At 36.9% G+C, this 22510-nt stretch overlaps 1 protein-coding gene across 20 annotated transcripts in view; it reads left to right on the top strand.

The window, feature by feature from the left end:
• The first annotated feature begins 2922 nt into the window (after positions 1 to 2922).
• LOC108441171 (mucin-22-like) overlaps positions 2923 to 22510 on the top strand; it is a 28032-nt gene continuing 8444 nt past the window's right edge. For 7 of the 20 annotated variants that reach the window (XM_037544077.1, XM_037544084.1, XM_037544068.1 and 4 more), the window contains exons 1-49: positions 2923 to 2960; positions 4804 to 4886; positions 6828 to 6899; positions 7042 to 7113; positions 7338 to 7397; positions 8566 to 8637; positions 8827 to 8898; positions 9166 to 9228; positions 9399 to 9470; positions 10119 to 10190; positions 10445 to 10483; positions 10634 to 10696; positions 10915 to 10986; positions 11145 to 11216; positions 11483 to 11545; positions 11716 to 11787; positions 12048 to 12113; positions 12308 to 12379; positions 12558 to 12629; positions 13278 to 13349; positions 13604 to 13642; positions 13793 to 13855; positions 14080 to 14151; positions 14310 to 14381; positions 14648 to 14710; positions 14881 to 14952; positions 15213 to 15278; positions 15473 to 15544; positions 15723 to 15794; positions 16443 to 16514; positions 16769 to 16807; positions 16958 to 17020; positions 17239 to 17310; positions 17469 to 17540; positions 17807 to 17869; positions 18040 to 18111; positions 18372 to 18437; positions 18632 to 18703; positions 18882 to 18953; positions 19602 to 19673; positions 19928 to 19966; positions 20117 to 20179; positions 20403 to 20474; positions 20633 to 20704; positions 20971 to 21033; positions 21204 to 21275; positions 21536 to 21601; positions 21796 to 21867; positions 22046 to 22117. In XM_037544077.1, the coding sequence (XP_037399974.1) occupies positions 4838 to 4886; positions 6828 to 6899; positions 7042 to 7113; positions 7338 to 7397; positions 8566 to 8637; positions 8827 to 8898; positions 9166 to 9228; positions 9399 to 9470; positions 10119 to 10190; positions 10445 to 10483; positions 10634 to 10696; positions 10915 to 10986; positions 11145 to 11216; positions 11483 to 11545; positions 11716 to 11787; positions 12048 to 12113; positions 12308 to 12379; positions 12558 to 12629; positions 13278 to 13349; positions 13604 to 13642; positions 13793 to 13855; positions 14080 to 14151; positions 14310 to 14381; positions 14648 to 14710; positions 14881 to 14952; positions 15213 to 15278; positions 15473 to 15544; positions 15723 to 15794; positions 16443 to 16514; positions 16769 to 16807; positions 16958 to 17020; positions 17239 to 17310; positions 17469 to 17540; positions 17807 to 17869; positions 18040 to 18111; positions 18372 to 18437; positions 18632 to 18703; positions 18882 to 18953; positions 19602 to 19673; positions 19928 to 19966; positions 20117 to 20179; positions 20403 to 20474; positions 20633 to 20704; positions 20971 to 21033; positions 21204 to 21275; positions 21536 to 21601; positions 21796 to 21867; positions 22046 to 22117 (3184 nt within the window). In that variant the 5' untranslated portion in view covers positions 2923 to 2960; positions 4804 to 4837. The remainder of the gene's footprint in view (positions 2961 to 4803; positions 4887 to 6827; positions 6900 to 7041; positions 7114 to 7337; positions 7398 to 8565; positions 8638 to 8826; positions 8899 to 9165; positions 9229 to 9398; positions 9471 to 10118; positions 10191 to 10444; positions 10484 to 10633; positions 10697 to 10914; positions 10987 to 11144; positions 11217 to 11482; positions 11546 to 11715; positions 11788 to 12047; positions 12114 to 12307; positions 12380 to 12557; positions 12630 to 13277; positions 13350 to 13603; positions 13643 to 13792; positions 13856 to 14079; positions 14152 to 14309; positions 14382 to 14647; positions 14711 to 14880; positions 14953 to 15212; positions 15279 to 15472; positions 15545 to 15722; positions 15795 to 16442; positions 16515 to 16768; positions 16808 to 16957; positions 17021 to 17238; positions 17311 to 17468; positions 17541 to 17806; positions 17870 to 18039; positions 18112 to 18371; positions 18438 to 18631; positions 18704 to 18881; positions 18954 to 19601; positions 19674 to 19927; positions 19967 to 20116; positions 20180 to 20402; positions 20475 to 20632; positions 20705 to 20970; positions 21034 to 21203; positions 21276 to 21535; positions 21602 to 21795; positions 21868 to 22045; positions 22118 to 22510) is intronic. The other 13 variants (XM_037544072.1, XM_037544071.1, XM_037544070.1 and 10 more) reach the window with 13 other exon arrangements.

Below are 22510 nucleotides of genomic sequence, written 5' to 3'. Positions count from 1 at the left end.
CTCTCTCTCTCTCTCTCTCTCTATATATATATATATATATATATATATATATATATATATATATATATATATATATATATAATTACACCTTTTCATGTACATTTTATATTAATTTATATTATTTATCTTATAATCTCTTCTGTACACTTGCATACTGATGAATGACAATAAATAACATTAAAAATGAATCCAGCTTTTTATTGCAGCTGCTTGATGAATCCTAATATGTAATAATTAACATAATGGGAAAAAAACATAAAGTGTAGCCTGTGCAAAAGTTGTGGCACATTTTATTTTATCTCATTGTGTTTAGAAATTGAGTATTAAAAATAAGGATAATAAAAGGATCATTTGAAATTAATTAGTGTACCTAAGGACTTAGGACTTTACATCCAAACTTAAGTATAAGCCTATGCAAACCTGGTGCTACCCAGTCCTGGAGTTTGAGCTTACAAGGCTAAATGTATAGCTGGAAAAATATTTACAGGATCAACTGCACAAATTTAACCCCTGAAAAACCTTAGCATTTTCCTTTGGCTCAATTTTTTTGCAGAAAGCTAACACATAGGAAAAACCATGCATTAACCATAATTTGAAGGGACTGCAAGCTGAGCCTCAACCAGAAGCAGCAAGTGAACTGAAAGTAATGAATTAACAGGTACAGTCACATGCAAAATGTTAGGCTCCCCTGTTCAAATTGCATGTTTTGTTACGTTTCTAAGTGAAAATAAGTTTCTTAGGCAGTTTTTGTTTATGTTTATTTGTATATTTCCCCTATATATTAAACTCAGCAGAAATTATATAAAAAAAATGAACCATTTAAATTTGTATATAAAGCTGTATAAATGCACATGGAACAAACCAGAAACACATGGGACTAATGAGAGGGCAAGGCTATAGACAACAGACAGGTGAGACAGGCGACAATCAGGCATTTTTGACAAATGCATATGGCATTAGGGCGCTGACTACTTTGGAATTCTGTTTGGTGCCTCAAACACCTCTGAACATCATACTGTTACCAGGTTTTCAGGCCCAGTGGCATTTATTACTATCTGTACACATGGATTTCAGGAAATTGTTTCTCAACTGCACATCCACGAAGGCAGTACCAGAAATAGCACAGGATCTGAGTAGATCACATCATACTCTGTCCTGATGAAAGGCTTGTTTGACAGTTGTGACATAGGTTTCACATTTCAACTTTGTAAGTTTCTAGATTTCTAAGTCGTTCTATCCTACATCAAGGCATTTTTATCAATAAGTGTTGAACATGCATATAGGAAGGCAATTCATAATAGCATAACCAACAAGAGAGAAAAAGTGTTTGAGAGCATTTTTATTAAGTAGCAGTAGCAAATGCAAAAATACATTTTGAGTACTCCTGTGGAAAAGTGAGCAGGCCAGCTTGGTAGATACAACTTCCATGTCTTCCAATGTCTCAGCCCCCCCCCCCCCGAAAATCTGAAATCCTAGCCATTTCCACCTGTGGTCTACATCTCAAAGAATACATTTCATTACATTTGCGGTTGCCTGTGAAACGACACTCAGACGTTTCCAGCTCTTATGCAACCTCTATTGTTTAAACTGAAACAAAACTTTCAGAGTGTTCTTTCAGTCCTGCCAAATGCCAGAGGACACGCAAGAACGGGAGCGTCTCAGTCAGATCAGCATGTCTAGGTTTCCATTTCATGGAAACGTGAAAATGAAATAATTCTATATTAGAGGCTAAGAAGTAATATATTGTGGCCACAAATAACTATATTGAAGCTATGAATTAATACACTGAGGCCACAAATTAATAAGTTGAGGCCATAAATTAATACATTGAGGCCATAAATTACTATATGGAGGCCACACAGTACCATATTGAAGCCATGAATTAATACATTAAAGCCACAAATTAAGAAATTGAGGCCCTGAATTAATACATTGAAGCAACAAATTACTATACTGAGGCCACAAATTACTATGTTGAGGCCGCAAATTACTACATTGTGACCATGAATTAATATATTGGGGTTACAAATTGCCATATTGTGGCCATGAATATATGTTGAAAACAGAAATTCATTTATTGAGGGCACAAATTAATATATTACAGCCAAGAATCATTATTTTGAGGCCACACATTAATATATTGCAGATACAACATATGTTGAGTTCACGAGTTAAGAGAAACTTAATACACTTACCGGCCACTTTATTAGGTAAGAATAATTAGAATGAAGAATTAAGGCAGTTCTGAAGGCAAAAGGGGGTCCAACCTTTTACTTGCAAGGTGTACCTAATAAAGTGAGTGTATTTTAATTTGTGGCCACACCTTGTTAGAAAAGTAATCACCATGTCACCATAGGAGGTCCAAAAAACACAGCAGTAAATGTACTGTATTCCCTAAACACAGCAGATTGATGTGATAAATGGTGCATTCTGGGAAAAACAGGCCCAGCTTTGAGCAGTGAATGAAGCTCCTGCTGTCAGTGTCAGTGCTATCAAAAACACATGGGAGGCGGAAGACAATGAAAACAAAAGAAGTGAAGAACACAAAAGGAGAGGGAGGACACAAATACATTTACTGCCTGAATTATGAAGATTCATGTTTCGGTTTCATATTTCCAGGATATGTGATGCGAAGACCTGCCCGGCTTTATCATCTGTAGAATTTTCTCTTTTATAAATCTCATTTTCCCCATAATGAGCTCATTATCTGAAATCTGGCATCTGTTTAAAATCTGTTTTAATAGAAATAATGTATAAAAGCCTGGACTGATGTGGCCTTCTTGATACGCTGGTGCTAGGACTACATACCAAGTATGGCATTCATGCCCAAAAGATAAAAGAAACGAAGAACCGGTTATTCGTGGTTGTGTGTGTATATATATTGTAGCACAAGTGCAGATGATGAGGCATTTTTCCTAGACTGCTGATTCTAGTAACTCTTCCTGCTCTCACCAGCACAGGTAAAGCCTTTTAAACCTGTTTTAAATTAGTCTGTTTTATGTTGTGGTAGTATATTCTCGTGCTCTGAATTAGGTCAACATCATTTTAACTCTGTGGAATGTTGGCTTGTGTTAACACTTTACTTGGATGGTCCACTATAGATGCTTTGTAAATGCTCATTATGTCTTTAAGTAACATTCAGCTACATTTCTATTAAATGAAACTGAACTTGGAGTTCAGTATGAAAGTTTTTATTAAATCTATTCCTAACCCTAAACTTAACCAGAAGGCAAAACCTACACCAACCCCTAGCCCTAACTCTAACCATAATGCTGTTGAAAATCAACTGAATATCACCAGAAAGTGATATTTTATGGTTTAAGTCTCTGTAGAGCGTCTATAGGGGACTGTCCAAATAAAGCGTGACCTGAAAAATGAATAAACGTACGGTCAATAACTCGGCTTTCAATGACCTGCCTATATAAACACAAACTAAACCATGACAATTACGCTTAAGTAAGCTTTCCTTTAGTCTTAAACTAAGTCATCATAATTTGGTTATACTACCATATCTCTTTTGTCGGATCAAAACCTTGTATCTCAAAAATTGTAACTTTACGGGAGAAGGGAAAAACACACTCTACCTTTAATGTAAGTCAATGGAACCAGACCTTTATCCAAGTAATTTTAGGTCATTTATTTTGTTCCAATCTTCATGGAATTTACACACAATATATAGGACTATTTTCAAATGATGTCAAAAACTGAAAAACAACAAAAATTGAGTTACGAGGTTTTGTTCAGACAGCAGCGATATGTCTATCAATACTGTTCTGTAGCCGTGATGACACGTATATAAAGTCAACAGTTTACAACCAACCAGCTTCTAAGACTGAAGGAATGGAGGCTGTAATAAAGGCAGACAAAGTGGGGACATGCTAAATACTGAAACATGAAAAATAATGTATAGTTGCAGAGGCTACTGTGCCATTTTCTGTTAAAGATATGTTTTTTTTTCTACTTCTGACTGAAAAATGACTGAAAAAATTCCAGCCCAGTGTTTCAGTGGCTCAGGACAATGTTTAGGCCTCTCTATACTGTTAGAAATGAAGGTTCTGTGCAGGTACATTTCTCGTTCATCAAGGTACAAACAGTGTAAATGTTCCCTCACAGCTCCAGCAGTGGTTTTAAGGTCTGATTGTGAAGCTTAAATCAGTTTTTCCACGTGCAAAGTTGGCATTTGTACCTTTTCATAACCGAATGTTTTAAAACAGAGCAGTAGAATAAAAGCCTGGAGGTGAGACGGGGTGTGTGGAGTCAGTACAGCTTAGAACAGATCATTTTAGTGGATTATGGTTCAGATATGTTCCCTGACTAAAGATACTGAGATGGAGCCTTGAGGGTCTAACCCAAGTGACAGGTTACTACCTTTATATAAGAAACTATGAACACATTCATAACGTGTTGCAATGCATACATGTGGCCTTGTAAACATGGCTATAAATACATGGCATTACACTTTATAGGCATGTTTATTATTTATTTTGAATGGTTAACATACAAACACAATATAAGTAGCGTTCATAGCATGTTATATTGCGCTGAAGGAACTGCCAGCTTGTACAGTGCATTGTGACTTATGAATGCATTATAACATGTTGTGAACGTGTTATTAAACCTGAATGTTGATGAATGGGTTTATAGATGCTCATTGGCGTGGTCTTTATAGAAAGTGATACCAACACTGTTGTGTTGATCATTGAAGCATCAGAATCAGAGATTGTGTATTTATGATTGCAACAGACACAATAGGAATTACACATGAGCATTTACAGTATGTTGTCATATTTTCTGATCTTTCAGGCTGATTTGAATTTCTAGGCTTCAGTTTATTGCAATGGGGTTTCACGTCCTGCTAAGTGTGTTGGCACTGCTGCTGATCAATGGTAAGTTCTTTTACTACACCTACAGGGGTGTCCACAGTCCGGCCCCAGGGCCAAATGCGGCCCACAGACAGATTTTAACCGGCCTGTTTGTTCTGTTTAAGAGTGTGTTCTAAGTGGCCCACCAGCCAGTGCACTGTAGTTCTTCTTTTCACCTGATGGTGGCAGCAAAGCAGTAAAATTACAGAGGTAATGTGCCTCACTGGGGTAACGAAGTTAGCAAACGTTAGGGGGCATTTGTTCTCTGATTAGACCTTCAGCCTCATTTACTGACCAATGACCACCGAGTGAGCTGGAAGCTTAAAAGAAACATGCAGCTTGCAAGACATGCAAACTTAACTAAGAAACCATACAAGACTACTGATATTAACTTATAAGAACCAAAGAAAAGAATGATCTTATCAACGGTATTGACAGTTTTACTTGGATTACTGAGAGCAGCTACAAGTCGGTTTCATTTCATGTCCGTACTGAATATGTAAAGAAGTATTTGGTTTGGTGATGATAAAGGAGGAGCTCTGACTAAGCACGCCCACACGTTCAGAACGGCCAATAAGAAAGCAATGCATTTTAGATGAGCAATAACAAAGTTATCTATGAAAAAAAAAAAACTATGAACACTCAAAAAACGGTGATTTTTTTCAGAGTTTTCATTGGATGGGCAGATGATTCCTCTGCATGGGCAAGGCTTATCTCTCCCATAGACACGCCCGCAGTTGCTTACATCATTATAAATCATGAAGTGTAGAAAAAAAGGTGCCAAAACTTTCCTTTTTTGATTTCCCAGACCACTTGAAATGTGTGTTCTCTTTGCTTCATTACCAATGACATTTTTTCTTCATTTAGTTAAAAAAAATAGACAGATTTATAAATCTTTAAATATAATCTGGCCTTGCAGGAACATAATTGTGTATCATCTATTATGAAAACTGACTATGTGCTTTTTAATAATGTGACCTAATGGTGGCATGTACGTTGAAAAGAAAGCAGGCCTAATACAGACCCTTGCAGTACACCATAAAAAATACCATGTTTAGTACAGTGTTGCTCACCTAGAGGGACAAAGTGTTTTGTTCCTTTGAAATATAAGTTGAGTTTGCATTAGAGATGCTGGAGCAGTGAGAGGGCATGGTATTACCACCTTCACAAATGTATTATATTACTTCTACAGATCCATAATGCTATTTTCTTAATTCTGTGCTTTCCTATGAGATTGTACAAGCTGTATGCAAATGAACATCTGCATTGGCAGTGGGTGCACCTTAACCTTACCTAGGTCACTGTTCAAGTACTGCCACACTTCTGTTTTTTATACATCAAATCTTCCAGCAATACACACACACACACACCTTCTAAGCAGCTTCTCCCTCAGGAAACTCCAGACAGAAATGACCCTGGTTGCCCGGCCGGGGAATCGAACCCAGGCCCTTCTTGCCGTGACACTGTGACAGCGTGACCCACCACGCCATGCAGTGCTGCAACAGAAACTGATAGAAAGCTTGAAATCTCAGGATTTGATCACTGCGAAGCATTTTATGATCCATTATTCACAGCTGTTATGATCGGATCATTTGCAGCATGGACACCGAATGAGCAAACGCTAGCAAATCTGTGTTTCCTCATCTTCAAATCCTCGCCACTCTTCACAAAAACACCATAATCCACAGCATGTGGCCTGATAACACGGCAAAAGTGAGAGGTCAGTTTAGAGATCTGTGAGTCAGTTGAAAGTAAACTCCTCCATTCTAGACATTTCAGACAAAATTGAGGCGAGATTTACATTCACTAATTAGAAGAAGTGTCTACAAACTTTTGGACACGTAATATAACTTCTCTGGAATGCGATCCATTGGCGATTTCATTAGCTGTGGTTCTCTAAATTAAATGTGGTAAAAAATATTCAAAATGATTTCTCTCACGATGCTCCTTATATTTTATTTTCAGGTGTCAGCACTGTAACATCGGCTACGGTTCCTCCAAGTATGGCCTCCACCACAACATCAAGAAGCACTGCTGGTAGGAAAAGAACTCCAGTTTTCAAATAATAAATTGCCGTGTAGGTTTTCCATTCAAATGTTCTGCTTGTCACAGATGTCATGGAATGCTCAGCATTTAGAACCACCAATGTCATACAAACCTTCTAACACTCATTTATCAGGTGTCAGCACTTTAACCACGACTACTGTTCCTCCAAGTACAACCTCCACCACTACATCAAGAAGCACGACTGGTAGGAAAACTCCAGATAAAGCTTAAAAGCTTAAAACTATGAAATATTATTGCAGTGGATACTTTAAATTCTACAAATTAAAAAGATTCACAAGTTTTAAAAGTGATCAACATCGGTGCCTTAAATGTTTGAGTTCACTGAACTCTTTAATTTTTACAGTTTAGCTGTTTATTGTGGACCCAGCCAGGTGATTCATCATTCTGATTATAATGCTTTATTTTCAGGTATCATCTCCCCAACCACTACTACTCTTCTGAGTATGATCTCCACCACTAAATCAACTGGTAGGAAAGACTTGTCAAGTTTTTGAATTGTGTAAGCCAACTTTTAGTGTAGGCCTGCACTGGTAACAGAGGCCTCTTTTTCGAGTAACCAAGTCTGTGGCTACTTTTTTCCCTTTGCTTTACTTGTTACATAAATTTAATTTTTTTTGTTAATTTACAACCCTGATTCCCAAAAAGTTGGGACGCTGTGTAAAATGTAAATAAATGTAAATAAAAACAGAATGCAATTATTTACAAATCTGATAGAACCATATTTTATTCACAGTAGAACATAGAACACATATCAGATGTTGAAAGTGATTTTGAGCCGTAAATATGGGTCTATGAGATTTGAAAATCATTGCATTCTGTTTTAATTTACATTTAATTACATTTTACACAGCGTCACAACTTTTCTGGAACTGGGGTTGTATGTAATGTTTCTTATTTTACCTGCATGCCAATAATAAAATTTCGGCAAAAAGACATAATGTGTGAATATTGCCGGAATGTATGAATATAATCCCCAACAGACACACAAGTACATCTATTATGGCTTTTTTCACTGGACAGTTTCATGAAAAACGCATGGCATGGTGTTCCATAGACCCTGTGAACTAACTAATTGCATTATAATCTGCATAACTTCAGAACGATTTAATCTACAGACATAATTGCAGATCCGGCCCTTACTAGCCAGCATGACGTCATCGAGCTGTGACATCAGTTCCCAGCTTTTAGCCTTCATGTTCCAGGCTAGTCGTGGGCTGGAGGTTAGGGAACCAGCCCTGTGACCAGGAGATTGCTGGTTCAATCCCCTTGGCTGACAGTCTATGACTGAAGTGTCTTTGAGCAAGGCACCTAACCTCCAACTGCTCCCTGGGTGCTGTGGATAGGGCTGCCCACTGCTCTGGGCAAGTGTGCTCACTGGGTGTTTCACTGCACAGATGGGTTAAATGCAGAGGTCTAATTTCACAGTGACAAATGGTTGTAAATGCAATGAAACTATTTTCAAGCAACATCTCAGCTTCATGGCAAACAAACAATTGTCTGACTAAAGTTTCCAAATCCAAAATGTAATCGCGGTGTATTTTTGAATGTCCTGTAAATTATATTATTTTCATTTATGTCTTGTGAAAGTCAACTTTTTGTGATGTACACATTTCTCTTTATGGTGATGTTTTTGTAGGTGTGAGCTCTGTAACCTCAACTACTGCTCCTACAAGCACAACCTCCACCGCTGGATCAAGAAGCACCACTGGTGGGACAGAAATCCCAACGTTAATTTCCAAACATGAATTATTATTGCAATGTATATTTCAATGTTCAGTAAAATGATATCATTTACATTACTGTCATGTAACGGTCCATCAAACATAATAAAAATCAACTTTTCAGTAATCTACATGTCTTTCTCATGATCAGTTATGCTTTGTGGTGATGTTTTTAGGTGTCAGCTCCATAACCTCAACTACTGCTCCTACAAGCACGACCTCCACCACTAATTCAAGGAGCACTACTGGTAGGAAAATAGTCTCACATACGTTGTTGATTATCAAATGTTTTTTGCTTTGTGTATTTTCAGGTACAGTCGAGTCGTATCATTATAAGTTCTATCACGTAATTTTCAGTAATCCTTATTAAACCATTAAACATCCGTTATTTATTATATTCAATGAAACTCAATCTTCAGTACATTTCAGCTTCAGGCAAAGCTGCAGTTTTCTGAATAAAGTGTTATCATCTGTCAATAATGTGTATTATTCTCATGAATACCTTGTATTGTCAGGAGTCAGCACGGTAACATCAACTACAAGCACAACCTCCACAGCTGGATCAAGAAGCACCACTGGTAGGACAAAAACTCAACTTTATTCCACTGTGTATTTCAGTTTTCAGGAAAAACTGTATGATGTTCATGCGCATCATGTGACGGTCCACTAAACATATTAAAAATCAACTTCTGATTAATCTACATGCGTCTTTCATGATCAGTTATGCTTTGTGGCGATGGCTTTTTAGGTGTCAGCTCCATAACCTCAACTACTGCTCCTACAAGCACGACCTCCACCACTAATTCAAGGAGCACTACTGGTAGGAAAATAGTCTCACATACGTTGTCAAATACCTACAGAGCCCCGCTGGTCACAACCTGTATAAATAAAAATAATGCGTGGCCACGACTTAGAAAGGCATGGGAATGAGATAATTAAGGCGTGGCCATGAGTTAGTAAATCATGGGAACAAGATCCTAATGCGTGGCCACGACTTAGTGAACTGTGATCTAGTTCCCACGCCTTACTAAGTCATGGCCATGACTTAATTATCTCATTCCCATGCCTTTCTAAGCTGTGGTGACATATTAGGATCTCGTTCCCTTGCCTTAATAAGATGTAGCCACACATTATTTTTATTTATACAGGTTGTCACCAGCAGGGCTCCATGAATACCAAATGTTTTTACTTGGTATATTTTCAGGTACAGTCAAGTTGTATTACAGCAAAACTATCATTTTCTGAGGAAAATGTTATCACCTGTCAACAATAAATAATATTCTCATCAATGCTTTCTATTGTCAGTTGTCAGCACCGTAATGTCAATTCATAGCACTGCTTCTACAAGTAGGACTTGCAGCAGATGTTCATTATTGTTCAGTTATGAAGTTCAGTGAATAAATGTCAAACTATCATAAAGTGTCAGCAAATGCTCTAATTGCTAATTTGCTCCTAATATTTTATTCAGGTGTCAGCGCCGTACCATCAACCACTGTTCCTACAAGCATGACCTCCACCGCTAATTCGAGAAGCACTACTGGTAGGACAGAAACTCATTTTTCCAGACATGAAAATGTTACTACACAATATATGGAAATTCTAGTGAAATGATGTCATCGATATAATCTAACAATCCATTAAAAATGAATTGAGTAGTTTTTAATTTTTCTGAAATGTTCTCCTAAAAACTTCATACTGAATGCAACACATTTTTAACTTCTGATTGCTGTCATCAGTGGAATAATAATACTAGTTATTTCTGTTTATTATTATGCTAATGATACTTTTTTTTAGGTGTCAGCACCGTAACCACTGCATCAAGAAGCACGACTGGTAGGAAAACCCCACTGAACACTCCTAAACACTAGAATAGGAGATATTAGCCCATAAACAACCTCAGTAGACACTCTGATTCACTATAATAGGATAAATTAGTGTCAGCAAATGTTCTAATGGCTAATATGCTCCTCATAATTTATTCAGGTGTCAGCTCCATAACCTCAACTACTGCTCCAACCTCAACCACTGGATCAAGAAGCACGACGGGTAGGAAAGAAATTCCAACTTCTAATATTAAACATGAAATATTGACATATATATTTCAATTTCCAGTAAAATTATATGATTTTTGTTGATCAAATATTAAAAATGTACTTTTAAGCCTTTAGACAAACTTTATATCAAATAATAATAATAATAATAATAATAATAATGCTACACATATCTCCCATGATCTTTTATTCAAGTAATATTCTTTTTTTCAGGTGTCAGCGCCGTAACATCCACCACTGCTTCTACAAGCACAGCCTCGACTGCTGGATCAAGAAGCACCACAAGTAGGACAGAAACTCCAGCTTCAACTTCCAAACATTGATCATTATTTCAAAGCATATCTGAATTTCCATTATAATGATAAGATTTTCATTGTTGCCATGAAACAGTCCATCATAGCTCATCAAACATAGTAAAAAATGCTTTTTGATTGTTTTTTTAGGTGTCAGCTCCGTAACCTCAACTACTGCTCCTACAAGCACGACCTCCACCACTAATTCAAGGAGCACTACTGGTAGGAAAATAGTCTCACATTCATTCTCAAATACCAAATGTTTTTGCTTTGTATATTTTCAGGTACAGTCGAGTCGTATCTTTATAAGTTCGATCATGTAATTTTCAGTAATCCTTATTAAACCATTAAACATCCGTTATTTGTTATATTCAGTGAAACTCAATCTTCAGTACATTTCAGCTTCAGGCAAAGCTGCAGTTTTCTGAATAAAGTGTTATCATCTGTCAATAATGTGTATTATTCTTATGAATACCTTGTATTGTCAGGAGTCAGCACGGTAACATCAACTACAAGCACAACCTCCACAGCTGGATCAAGAAGCACCACTGGTAGGACAAAAACTCAACTTTATTCCACTGTGTATTTCAGTTTTCAGGATAAACTGTATGATGTTCATGCGCATCATGTGACGGTCCACTAAACATATTAAAAATCAACTTCTGATTAATCTACATGCGTCTTTCATGATCAGTTATGCTTTGTGGCGATGGCTTTATAGGTGTCAGCTCCGTAACCTCAACTACTGCTCCTACAAGCACGGCCTCCACCGCTAATTCGAGAAGCACTACTGGTAGGACAGAAACTCAACCTCAGTTTCCAAACATGAAAGTGTTACTGCACAATATATGTCAATTTCTGGTAAAATGATGTCATTGATATCATCTAAAAATCCATGAAAAATTAATTGAGGAATTTTAAATTCTTCTGAAATGTTCTTCTAAAAACTGATTGGAACACATTTTTATCTTCTGATTGCTGTCATCAGTGGAATAATAACACCAGTCATCTCTGTTTCATTACTCTTATGCTAATAATACTGTTTTTTCTTAGGTGTCAGCACTGTAACCTCAACTACGGCTCCTACAACCTCCACCACTGCATCAAGGAGCACGACCGGTAGGAAAACTTCAATAAACACTCTTAAATGCTAGAAAAGGAGATGTTAGTCCATAAACACTCCTGTCCATCCTGTCGTGATACCTCCATTTGAAACAGAAGTTAATGGCTAGTCAGTTATGAAGCTCGGTGAATAAATGTCAAAGTGTCAGGAAATGCTCTAATGGCAGATATGCTCCTAATAAATGATTTAGGTGTCAGCACCGCAAAATCAACCACTGTTCCTACAAGCACAGCCTCCACTGCTGGATCAAGGAGCACCCCTGGTAGGATAGAAACTCTAATTTCAATGTCCAAGGATTATTTATTACTATAATATATTTTGCAATTTTCAGTAAAATTACATAATGTTAATGGGCGTTATGTAGTAATTCCTTAAACATATTAGAAATCAACTTTTAAGTAATCTACATGATCAGTTATGCATTGTGGTGATGTTTTTAGGTGTCAGCTCCGTAACCTCAACTACTGCTCCTACAAGCACGACCTCCACCACTAATTCAAGGAGCACTACTGGTAGGAAAACAGTCTCACATACGTTGTCAAATACCTACAGAGCCCTGCTGGTCACAACCTGCATAAATAAAAATTATGCGTGGCCATGACTTAGTAAGGCATGGGAATGAGATAATTAAGGCGTGGCCATGAGTTAGTAAATCATGGGAACAAGATCCTAATGCCCGGCCACGACTTAGTGAACTGTGATCTAGTTCCCACGCCTTACTAAGTCATGGCCATGACTTAATTATCTCATTCCCATGCCTTACTAAGCTGTGGTGACATATCAGGATCTTGTTCCCTTGCCTTAATAAGATGTAGCCACACATTATTTTTATTTATACAGGTTGTCACCAGCAAGGCTCCATGAATACCAAATGTTTTTACTTGGTATATTTTCAGGTACAGTCAAGTTGTATTACAGCAAAACTATCATTTTCTGAGGAAAATGTTATCACCTGTCAACAATAAATAATATTCTCATCAATGCTTTCTATTGTCAGTTGTCAGCACCGTAATGTCAATTCATAGCACTGCTTCTACAAGTAGGACTTGCAGCAGATGTTCATTATTGTTCAGTTATGAAGTTCAGTGAATAAATGTCAAACTATCATAAAGTGTCAGCAAATGCTCTAATTGCTAATTTGCTCCTAATATTTTATTCAGGTGTCAGCGCCGTACCATCAACCACTGTTCCTACAAGCATGACCTCCACCGCTAATTCGAGAAGCACTACTGGTAGGACAGAAACTCATTTTTCCAGACATGAAAATGTTACTACACAATATATGGAAATTCTAGTGAAATGATGTCATCGATATAATCTAACAATCCATTAAAAATGAATTGAGTAGTTTTTAATTTTTCTGAAATGTTCTCCTAAAAACTTCATACTGAATGCAACACATTTTTAACTTCTGATTGCTGTCATCAGTGGAATAATAATACTAGTTATTTCTGTTTATTATTATGTTAATGATACTTTTTTTTAGGTGTCAGCACCGTAACCACTGCATCAAGAAGCACGACTGGTAGGAAAACCCCACTGAACACTCCTAAACACTAGAATAGGAGATATTAGCCCATAAACAACCTCAGTAGACACTCTGATTCACTATAATAGGATAAATTAGTGTCAGCAAATGTTCTAATGGCTAATATGCTCCTCATAATTTATTCAGGTGTCAGCTCCATAACCTCAACTACTGCTCCAACCTCAACCACTGGATCAAGAAGCACGACGGGTAGGAAAGAAATTCCAACTTCTAATATTAAACATGAAATATTGACATATATATTTCAATTTCCAGTAAAATTATATGATTTTTGTTGATCAAATATTAAAAATGTACTTTTAAGCCTTTAGACAAACTTTATATCAAATAATAATAATAATAATAATAATAATAATAATAATGCTACACATATCTCCCATGATCTTTTATTCAAGTAATATTCTTTTTTTCAGGTGTCAGCGCCGTAACATCCACCACTGCTTCTACAAGCACAGCCTCGACTGCTGGATCAAGAAGCACCACTGGTAGGACAGAAACTCCAGCTTCAACTTCCAAACATTGATCATTATTTCAAAGCATATCTGAATTTCCATTATAATGATAAGATTTTCATTGTTGCCATGAAACAGTCCATCATAGCTCATCAAACATAGTAAAAAATGCTTTTTGATTGTTTTTTTAGGTGTCAGCTCCGTAACCTCAACTACTGCTCCTACAAGCACGACCTCCACCACTAATTCAAGGAGCACTACTGGTAGGAAAATAGTCTCACATTCATTCTCAAATACCAAATGGTTTTGCTTTGTATATTTTCAGGTACAGTCGAGTCGTATCTTTATAAGTTCGATCATGTAATGTTCAGTAATCCTTATTAAACCATTAAACATCCGTTATTTGTTATATTCAGTGAAACTCAATCTTCAGTACATTTCAGCTTCAGGCAAAGCTGCAGTTTTCTGAATAAAGTGTTATCATCTGTCAATAATGTGTATTATTCTTATGAATACCTTGTATTGTCAGGAGTCAGCACGGTAACATCAACTACAAGCACAACCTCCACAGCTGGATCAAGAAGCACCACTGGTAGGACAAAAACTCAACTTTATTCCACTGTGTATTTCAGTTTTCAGGATAAACTGTATGATGTTCATGCGCATCATGTGACGGTCCACTAAACATATTAAAAATCAACTTCTGATTAATCTACATGCGTCTTTCATGATCAGTTATGCTTTGTGGCGATGGCTTTATAGGTGTCAGCTCCGTAACCTCAACTACTGCTCCTACAAGCACGGCCTCCACCGCTAATTCGAGAAGCACTACTGGTAGGACAGAAACTCAACCTCAGTTTCCAAACATGAAAGTGTTACTGCACAATATATGTCAATTTCTGGTAAAATGATGTCATTGATATCATCTAAAAATCCATGAAAAATTAATTGAGGAATTTTAAATTCTTCTGAAATGTTCTTCTAAAAACTGATTGGAACACATTTTTAACTTCTGATTGCTGTCATCAGTGGAATAATAACACCAGTCATCTCTGTTTCATTACTCTTATGCTAATAATACTGTTTTTTCTTAGGTGTCAGCACTGTAACCTCAACTACGGCTCCTACAACCTCCACCACTGCATCAAGGAGCACGACCGGTAGGAAAACTTCAATAAACACTCTTAAATGCTAGAAAAGGAGATGTTAGTCCATAAACACTCCTGTCCATCCTGTCGTGATACCTCCATTTGAAACAGAAGTTAATGGCTAGTCAGTTATGAAGCTCGGTGAATAAATGTCAAAGTGTCAGGAAATGCTCTAATGGCAGATATGCTCCTAATAAATGATTTAGGTGTCAGCACCGCAAAATCAACCACTGTTCCTACAAGCACAGCCTCCACTGCTGGATCAAGGAGCACCCCTGGTAGGATAGAAACTCTAATTTCAATGTCCAAGGATTATTTATTACTATAATATATTTTGCAATTTTCAGTAAAATTACATAATGTTAATGGGCGTTATGTAGTAATTCCTTAAACATATTAGAAATCAACTTTTAAGTAATCTACATGATCAGTTATGCATTGTGGTGATGTTTTTAGGTGTCAGCTCCGTAACCTCAACTACTGCTCCTACAAGCACGACCTCCACCACTAATTCAAGGAGCACTACTGGTAGGAAAACAGTCTCACATACGTTGTCAAATACCTACAGAGCCCTGCTGGTCACAACCTGCATAAATAAAAATTATGCGTGGCCATGACTTAGTAAGGCATGGGAATGAGATAATTAAGGCGTGGCCATGAGTTAGTAAATCATGGGAACAAGATCCTAATGCCCGGCCACGACTTAGTGAACTGTGATCTAGTTCCCACGCCTTACTAAGTCATGGCCATGACTTAATTATCTCATTCCCATGCCTTACTAAGCTGTGGTGACATATCAGGATCTTGTTCCCTTGCCTTAATAAGATGTAGCCACACATTATTTTTATTTATACAGGTTGTCACCAGCAAGGCTCCATGAATACCAAATGTTTTTACTTGGTATATTTTCAGGTACAGTCAAGTTGTATTACAGCAAAACTATCATTTTCTGAGGAAAATGTTATCACCTGTCAACAATAAATAATATTCTCATCAATGCTTTCTATTGTCAGTTGTCAGCACCGTAATGTCAATTCATAGCACTGCTTCTACAAGTAGGACTTGCAGCAGATGTTCATTATTGTTCAGTTATGAAGTTCAGTGAATAAATGTCAAACTATCATAAAGTGTCAGCAAATGCTCTAATTGCTAATTTGCTCCTAATATTTTATTCAGGTGTCAGCGCCGTACCATCAACCACTGTTCCTACAAGCATGACCTCCACCGCTAATTCGAGAAGCACTACTGGTAGGACAGAAACTCATTTTTCCAGACATGAAAATGTTACTACACAATATATGGAAATTCTAGTGAAATGATGTCATCGATATAATCTAACAATCCATTAAAAATGAATTGAGTAGTTTTTAATTTTTCTGAAATGTTCTCCTAAAAACTTCATACTGAATGCAACACATTTTTAACTTCTGATTGCTGTCATCAGTGGAATAATAATACTAGTTATTTCTGTTTATTATTATGTTAATGATACTTTTTTTTAGGTGTCAGCACCGTAACCACTGCATCAAGAAGCACGACTGGTAGGAAAACCCCACTGAACACTCCTAAACACTAGAATAGGAGATATTAGCCCATAAACAACCTCAGTAGACACTCTGATTCACTATAATAGGATAAATTAGTGTCAGCAAATGTTCTAATGGCTAATATGCTCCTCATAATTTATTCAGGTGTCAGCTCCATAACCTCAACTACTGCTCCAACCTCAACCACTGGATCAAGAAGCACGACGGGTAGGAAAGAAATTCCAACTTCTAATATTAAACATGAAATATTGACATATATATTTCAATTTCCAGTAAAATTATATGATTTTTGTTGATCAAATATTAAAAATGTACTTTTAAGCCTTTAGACAAACTTTATATCAAATAATAATAATAATAATAATAATAATAATGCTACACATATCTCCCATGATCTTTTATTCAAGTAATATTCTTTTTTTCAGGTGTCAGCGCCGTAACATCCACCACTGCTTCTACAAGCACAGCCTCGACTGCTGGATCAAGAAGCACCACTGGTAGGACAGAAACTCCAGCTTCAACTTCCAAACATTGATCATTATTTCAAAGCATATCTGAATTTCCATTATAATGATAAGATTTTCATTGTTGCCATGAAACAGTCCATCATAGCTCATCAAACATAGTAAAAAATGCTTTTTGATTGTTTTTTTAGGTGTCAGCTCCGTAACCTCAACTACTGCTCCTACAAGCACGACCTCCACCACTAATTCAAGGAGCACTACTGGTAGGAAAATAGTCTCACATTCATTCTCAAATACCAAATGTTTTTGCTTTGTATATTTTCAGGTACAGTCGAGTCGTATCTTTATAAGTTCGATCATGTAATGTTCAGTAATCCTTATTAAACCATTAAACATCCGTTATTTGTTATATTCAGTGAAACTCAATCTTCAGTACATTTCAGCTTCAGGCAAAGCTGCAGTTTTCTGAATAAAGTGTTATCATCTGTCAATAATGTGTATTATTCTTATGAATACCTTGTATTGTCAGGAGTCAGCACGGTAACATCAACTACAAGCACAACCTCCACAGCTGGATCAAGAAGCACCACTGGTAGGACAAAAACTCAACTTTATTCCACTGTGTATTTCAGTTTTCAGGATAAACTGTATGATGTTCATGCGCATCATGTGACGGTCCACTAAACATATTAAAAATCAACTTCTGATTAATCTACATGCGTCTTTCATGATCAGTTATGCTTTGTGGCGATGGCTTTATAGGTGTCAGCTCCGTAACCTCAACTACTGCTCCTACAAGCACGGCCTCCACCGCTAATTCGAGAAGCACTACTGGTAGGACAGAAACTCAACCTCAGTTTCCAAACATGAAAGTGTTACTGCACAATATATGTCAATTTCTGGTAAAATGATGTCATTGATATCATCTAAAAATCCATGAAAAATTAATTGAGGAATTTTAAATTCTTCTGAAATGTTCTTCTAAAAACTGATTGGAACACATTTTTAACTTCTGATTGCTGTCATCAGTGGAATAATAACACCAGTCATCTCTGTTTCATTACTCTTATGCTAATAATACTGTTTTTTCTTAGGTGTCAGCACTGTAACCTCAACTACGGCTCCTACAACCTCCACCACTGCATCAAGGAGCACGACCGGTAGGAAAACTTCAATAAACACTCTTAAATGCTAGAAAAGGAGATGTTAGTCCATAAACACTCCTGTCCATCCTGTCGTGATACCTCCATTTGAAACAGAAGTTAATGGCTAGTCAGTTATGAAGCTCGGTGAATAAATGTCAAAGTGTCAGGAAATGCTCTAATGGCAGATATGCTCCTAATAAATGATTTAGGTGTCAGCACCGCAAAATCAACCACTGTTCCTACAAGCACAGCCTCCACTGCTGGATCAAGGAGCACCCCTGGTAGGATAGAAACTCTAATTTCAATGTCCAAGGATTATTTATTACTATAATATATTTTGCAATTTTCAGTAAAATTACATAATGTTAATGGGCGTTATGTAGTAATTCCTTAAACATATTAGAAATCAACTTTTAAGTAATCTACATGATCAGTTATGCATTGTGGTGATGTTTTTAGGTGTCAGCTCCGTAACCTCAACTACTGCTCCTACAAGCACGACCTCCACCACTAATTCAAGGAGCACTACTGGTAGGAAAACAGTCTCACATACGTTGTCAAATACCTACAGAGCCCTGCTGGTCACAACCTGCATAAATAAAAATTATGCGTGGCCACGACTTAGTAAGGCATGGGAATGAGATAATTAAAGCGTGGCCATGAGTTAGTAAATCATGGGAACAAGATCCTAATGCCCGGCCACGACTTAGTGAACTGTGATCTAGTTCCCACGCCTTACTAAGTCATGGCCATGACTTAATTATCTCATTCCCATGCCTTACTAAGCTGTGGTGACATATCAGGATCTTGTTCCCTTGCCTTAATAAGATGTAGCCACACATTATTTTTATTTATACAGGTTGTCACCAGCAAGGCTCAATGAATACCAAATGTTTTTACTTGGTATATTTTCAGGTACAGTCAAGTTGTATTACAGCAAAACTATCATTTTCTGAGGAAAATGTTATCACCTGTCAACAATAAATAATATTCTCATCAATGCTTTCTATTGTCAGCTGTCAGCACCGTAATGTCAATTCATAGCACTGCTTCTACAAGTAGGACTTGCAGCAGATGTTCATTATTGTTCAGTTATGAAGTTCAGTGAATAAATGTCAAACTATCATAAAGTGTCAGCAAATGCTCTAATTGCTAATTTGCTCCTAATATTTTATTCAGGTGTCAGCGCCGTACCATCAACCACTGTTCCTACAAGCATGACCTCCACCGCTAATTCGAGAAGCACTACTGGTAGGACAGAAACTCATTTTTCCAGACATGAAAATGTTACTATACAATATATGGAAATTCTAGTGAAATGATGTCATCGATATAATCTAACAATCCATTAAAAATAAATTGAGTAGTTTTTAATTTTTCTGAAATGTTCTCCTAAAAACTTCATACTGAATGCAACACATTTTTAACTTCTGATTGCTGTCATCAGTGGAATAATAATACTAGTTATTTCTGTTTATTATTATGTTAATGATACTTTTTTTTAGGTGTCAGCACCGTAACCACTGCATCAAGAAGCACGACTGGTAGGAAAACCCCACTGAACACTCCTAAACACTAGAATAGGAGATATTAGCCCATAAACAACCTCAGTAGACACTCTGATTCACTATAATAGGATAAATTAGTGTCAGCAAATGTTCTAATGGCTAATATGCTCCTCATAATTTATTCAGGTGTCAGCTCCATAACCTCAACTACTGCTCCAACCTCAACCACTGGATCAAGAAGCACGACGGGTAGGAAAGAAATTCCAACTTCTAATATTAAACATGAAATATTGACATATATATTTCAATTTCCAGTAAAATTATATGATTTTTGTTGATCAAATATTAAAAATGTACTTTTAAGCCTTTAGACAAACTTTATATCAATAATAATAATAATAATAATAATAATAATAATAATGCTACACATATCTCCCATGATCTTTTATTCAAGTAATATTCTTTTTTTCAGGTGTCAGCGCCGTAACATCCACCACTGCTTCTACAAGCACAGCCTCGACTGCTGGATCAAGAAGCACCACTGGTAGGACAGAAACTCCAGCTTCAACTTCCAAACATTGATCATTATTTCAAAGCATATCTGAATTTCCATTATAATGATAAGATTTTCATTGTTGCCATGAAACAGTCCATCATAGCTCATCAAACATAGTAAAAAATGCTTTTTGATTGTTTTTTTAGGTGTCAGCTCCGTAACCTCAACTACTGCTCCTACAAGCACGACCTCCACCACTAATTCAAGGAGCACTACTGGTAGGAAAATAGTCTCACATTCATTCTCAAATACCAAATGTTTTTGCTTTGTATATTTTCAGGTACAGTCGAGTCGTATCTTTATAAGTTCGATCATGTAATGTTCAGTAATCCTTATTAAACCATTAAACATCCGTTATTTGTTATATTCAGTGAAACTCAATCTTCAGTACATTTCAGCTTCAGGCAAAGCTGCAGTTTTCTGAATAAAGTGTTATCATCTGTCAATAATGTGTATTATTCTTATGAATACCTTGTATTGTCAGGAGTCAGCACGGTAACATCAACTACAAGCACAACCTCCACAGCTGGATCAAGAAGCACCACTGGTAGGACAAAAACTCAACTTTATTCCACTGTGTATTTCAGTTTTCAGGATAAACTGTATGATGTTCATGCGCATCATGTGACGGTCCACTAAACATATTAAAAATCAACTTCTGATTAATCTACATGCGTCTTTCATGATCAGTTATGCTTTGTGGCGATGGCTTTATAGGTGTCAGCTCCGTAACCTCAACTACTGCTCCTACAAGCACGGCCTCCACCGCTAATTCGAGAAGCACTACTGGTAGGACAGAAACTCAACCTCAGTTTCCAAACATGAAAGTGTTACTGCACAATATATGTCAATTTCTGGTAAAATGATGTCATTGATATCATCTAAAAATCCATGAAAAATTAATTGAGGAATTTTAAATTCTTCTGAAATTTTCTTCTAAAAACTGATTGGAACACATTTTTAACTTCTGATTGCTGTCATCAGTGGAATAATAACACCAGTCATCTCTGTTTCATTACTCTTATGCTAATAATACTGTTTTTTCTTAGGTGTCAGCACTGTAACCTCAACTACGGCTCCTACAACCTCCACCACTGCATCAAGGAGCACGACCGGTAGGAAAACTTCAATAAACACTCTTAAATGCTAGAAAAGGAGATGTTAGTCCATAAACACTCCTGTCCATCCTGTCGTGATACCTCCATTTGAAACAGAAGTTAATGGCTAGTCAGTTATGAAGCTCGGTGAATAAATGTCAAAGTGTCAGGAAATGCTCTAATGGCAGATATGCTCCTAATAAATGATTTAGGTGTCAGCACCGCAAAATCAACCACTGTTCCTACAAGCACAGCCTCCACTGCTGGATCAAGGAGCACCCCTGGTAGGATAGAAACTCTAATTTCAATGTCCAAGGATTATTTATTACTATAATATATTTTGCAATTTTCAGTAAAATTACATAATGTTAATGGGCGTTATGTAGTAATTCCTTAAACATATTAGAAATCAACTTTTAAGTAATCTACATGATCAGTTATGCATTGTGGTGATGTTTTTAGGTGTCAGCTCCGTAACCTCAACTACTGCTCCTACAAGCACGACCTCCACCACTAATTCAAGGAGCACTACTGGTAGGAAAACAGTCTCACATACGTTGTCAAATACCTACAGAGCCCTGCTGGTCACAACCTGCATAAATAAAAATTATGCGTGGCCATGACTTAGTAAGGCATGGGAATGAGATAATTAAGGCGTGGCCATGAGTTAGTAAATCATGGGAACAAGATCCTAATGCCCGGCCACGACTTAGTGAACTGTGATCTAGTTCCCACGCCTTACTAAGTCATGGCCATGACTTAATTATCTCATTCCCATGCCTTACTAAGCTGTGGTGACATATCAGGATCTTGTTCCCTTGCCTTAATAAGATGTAGCCACACATTATTTTTATTTATACAGGTTGTCACCAGCAAGGCTCCATGAATACCAAATGTTTTTACTTGGTATATTTTCAGGTACAGTCA

The sequence above is a fragment of the Pygocentrus nattereri genome, chromosome 13 (genome assembly GCF_015220715.1).
Source record: "Pygocentrus nattereri isolate fPygNat1 chromosome 13, fPygNat1.pri, whole genome shotgun sequence".
NCBI classification, from domain to species: domain Eukaryota; kingdom Metazoa; phylum Chordata; class Actinopteri; order Characiformes; family Serrasalmidae; genus Pygocentrus; species Pygocentrus nattereri.
This window is presented reverse-complemented; position numbering and strand designations above follow the sequence as displayed.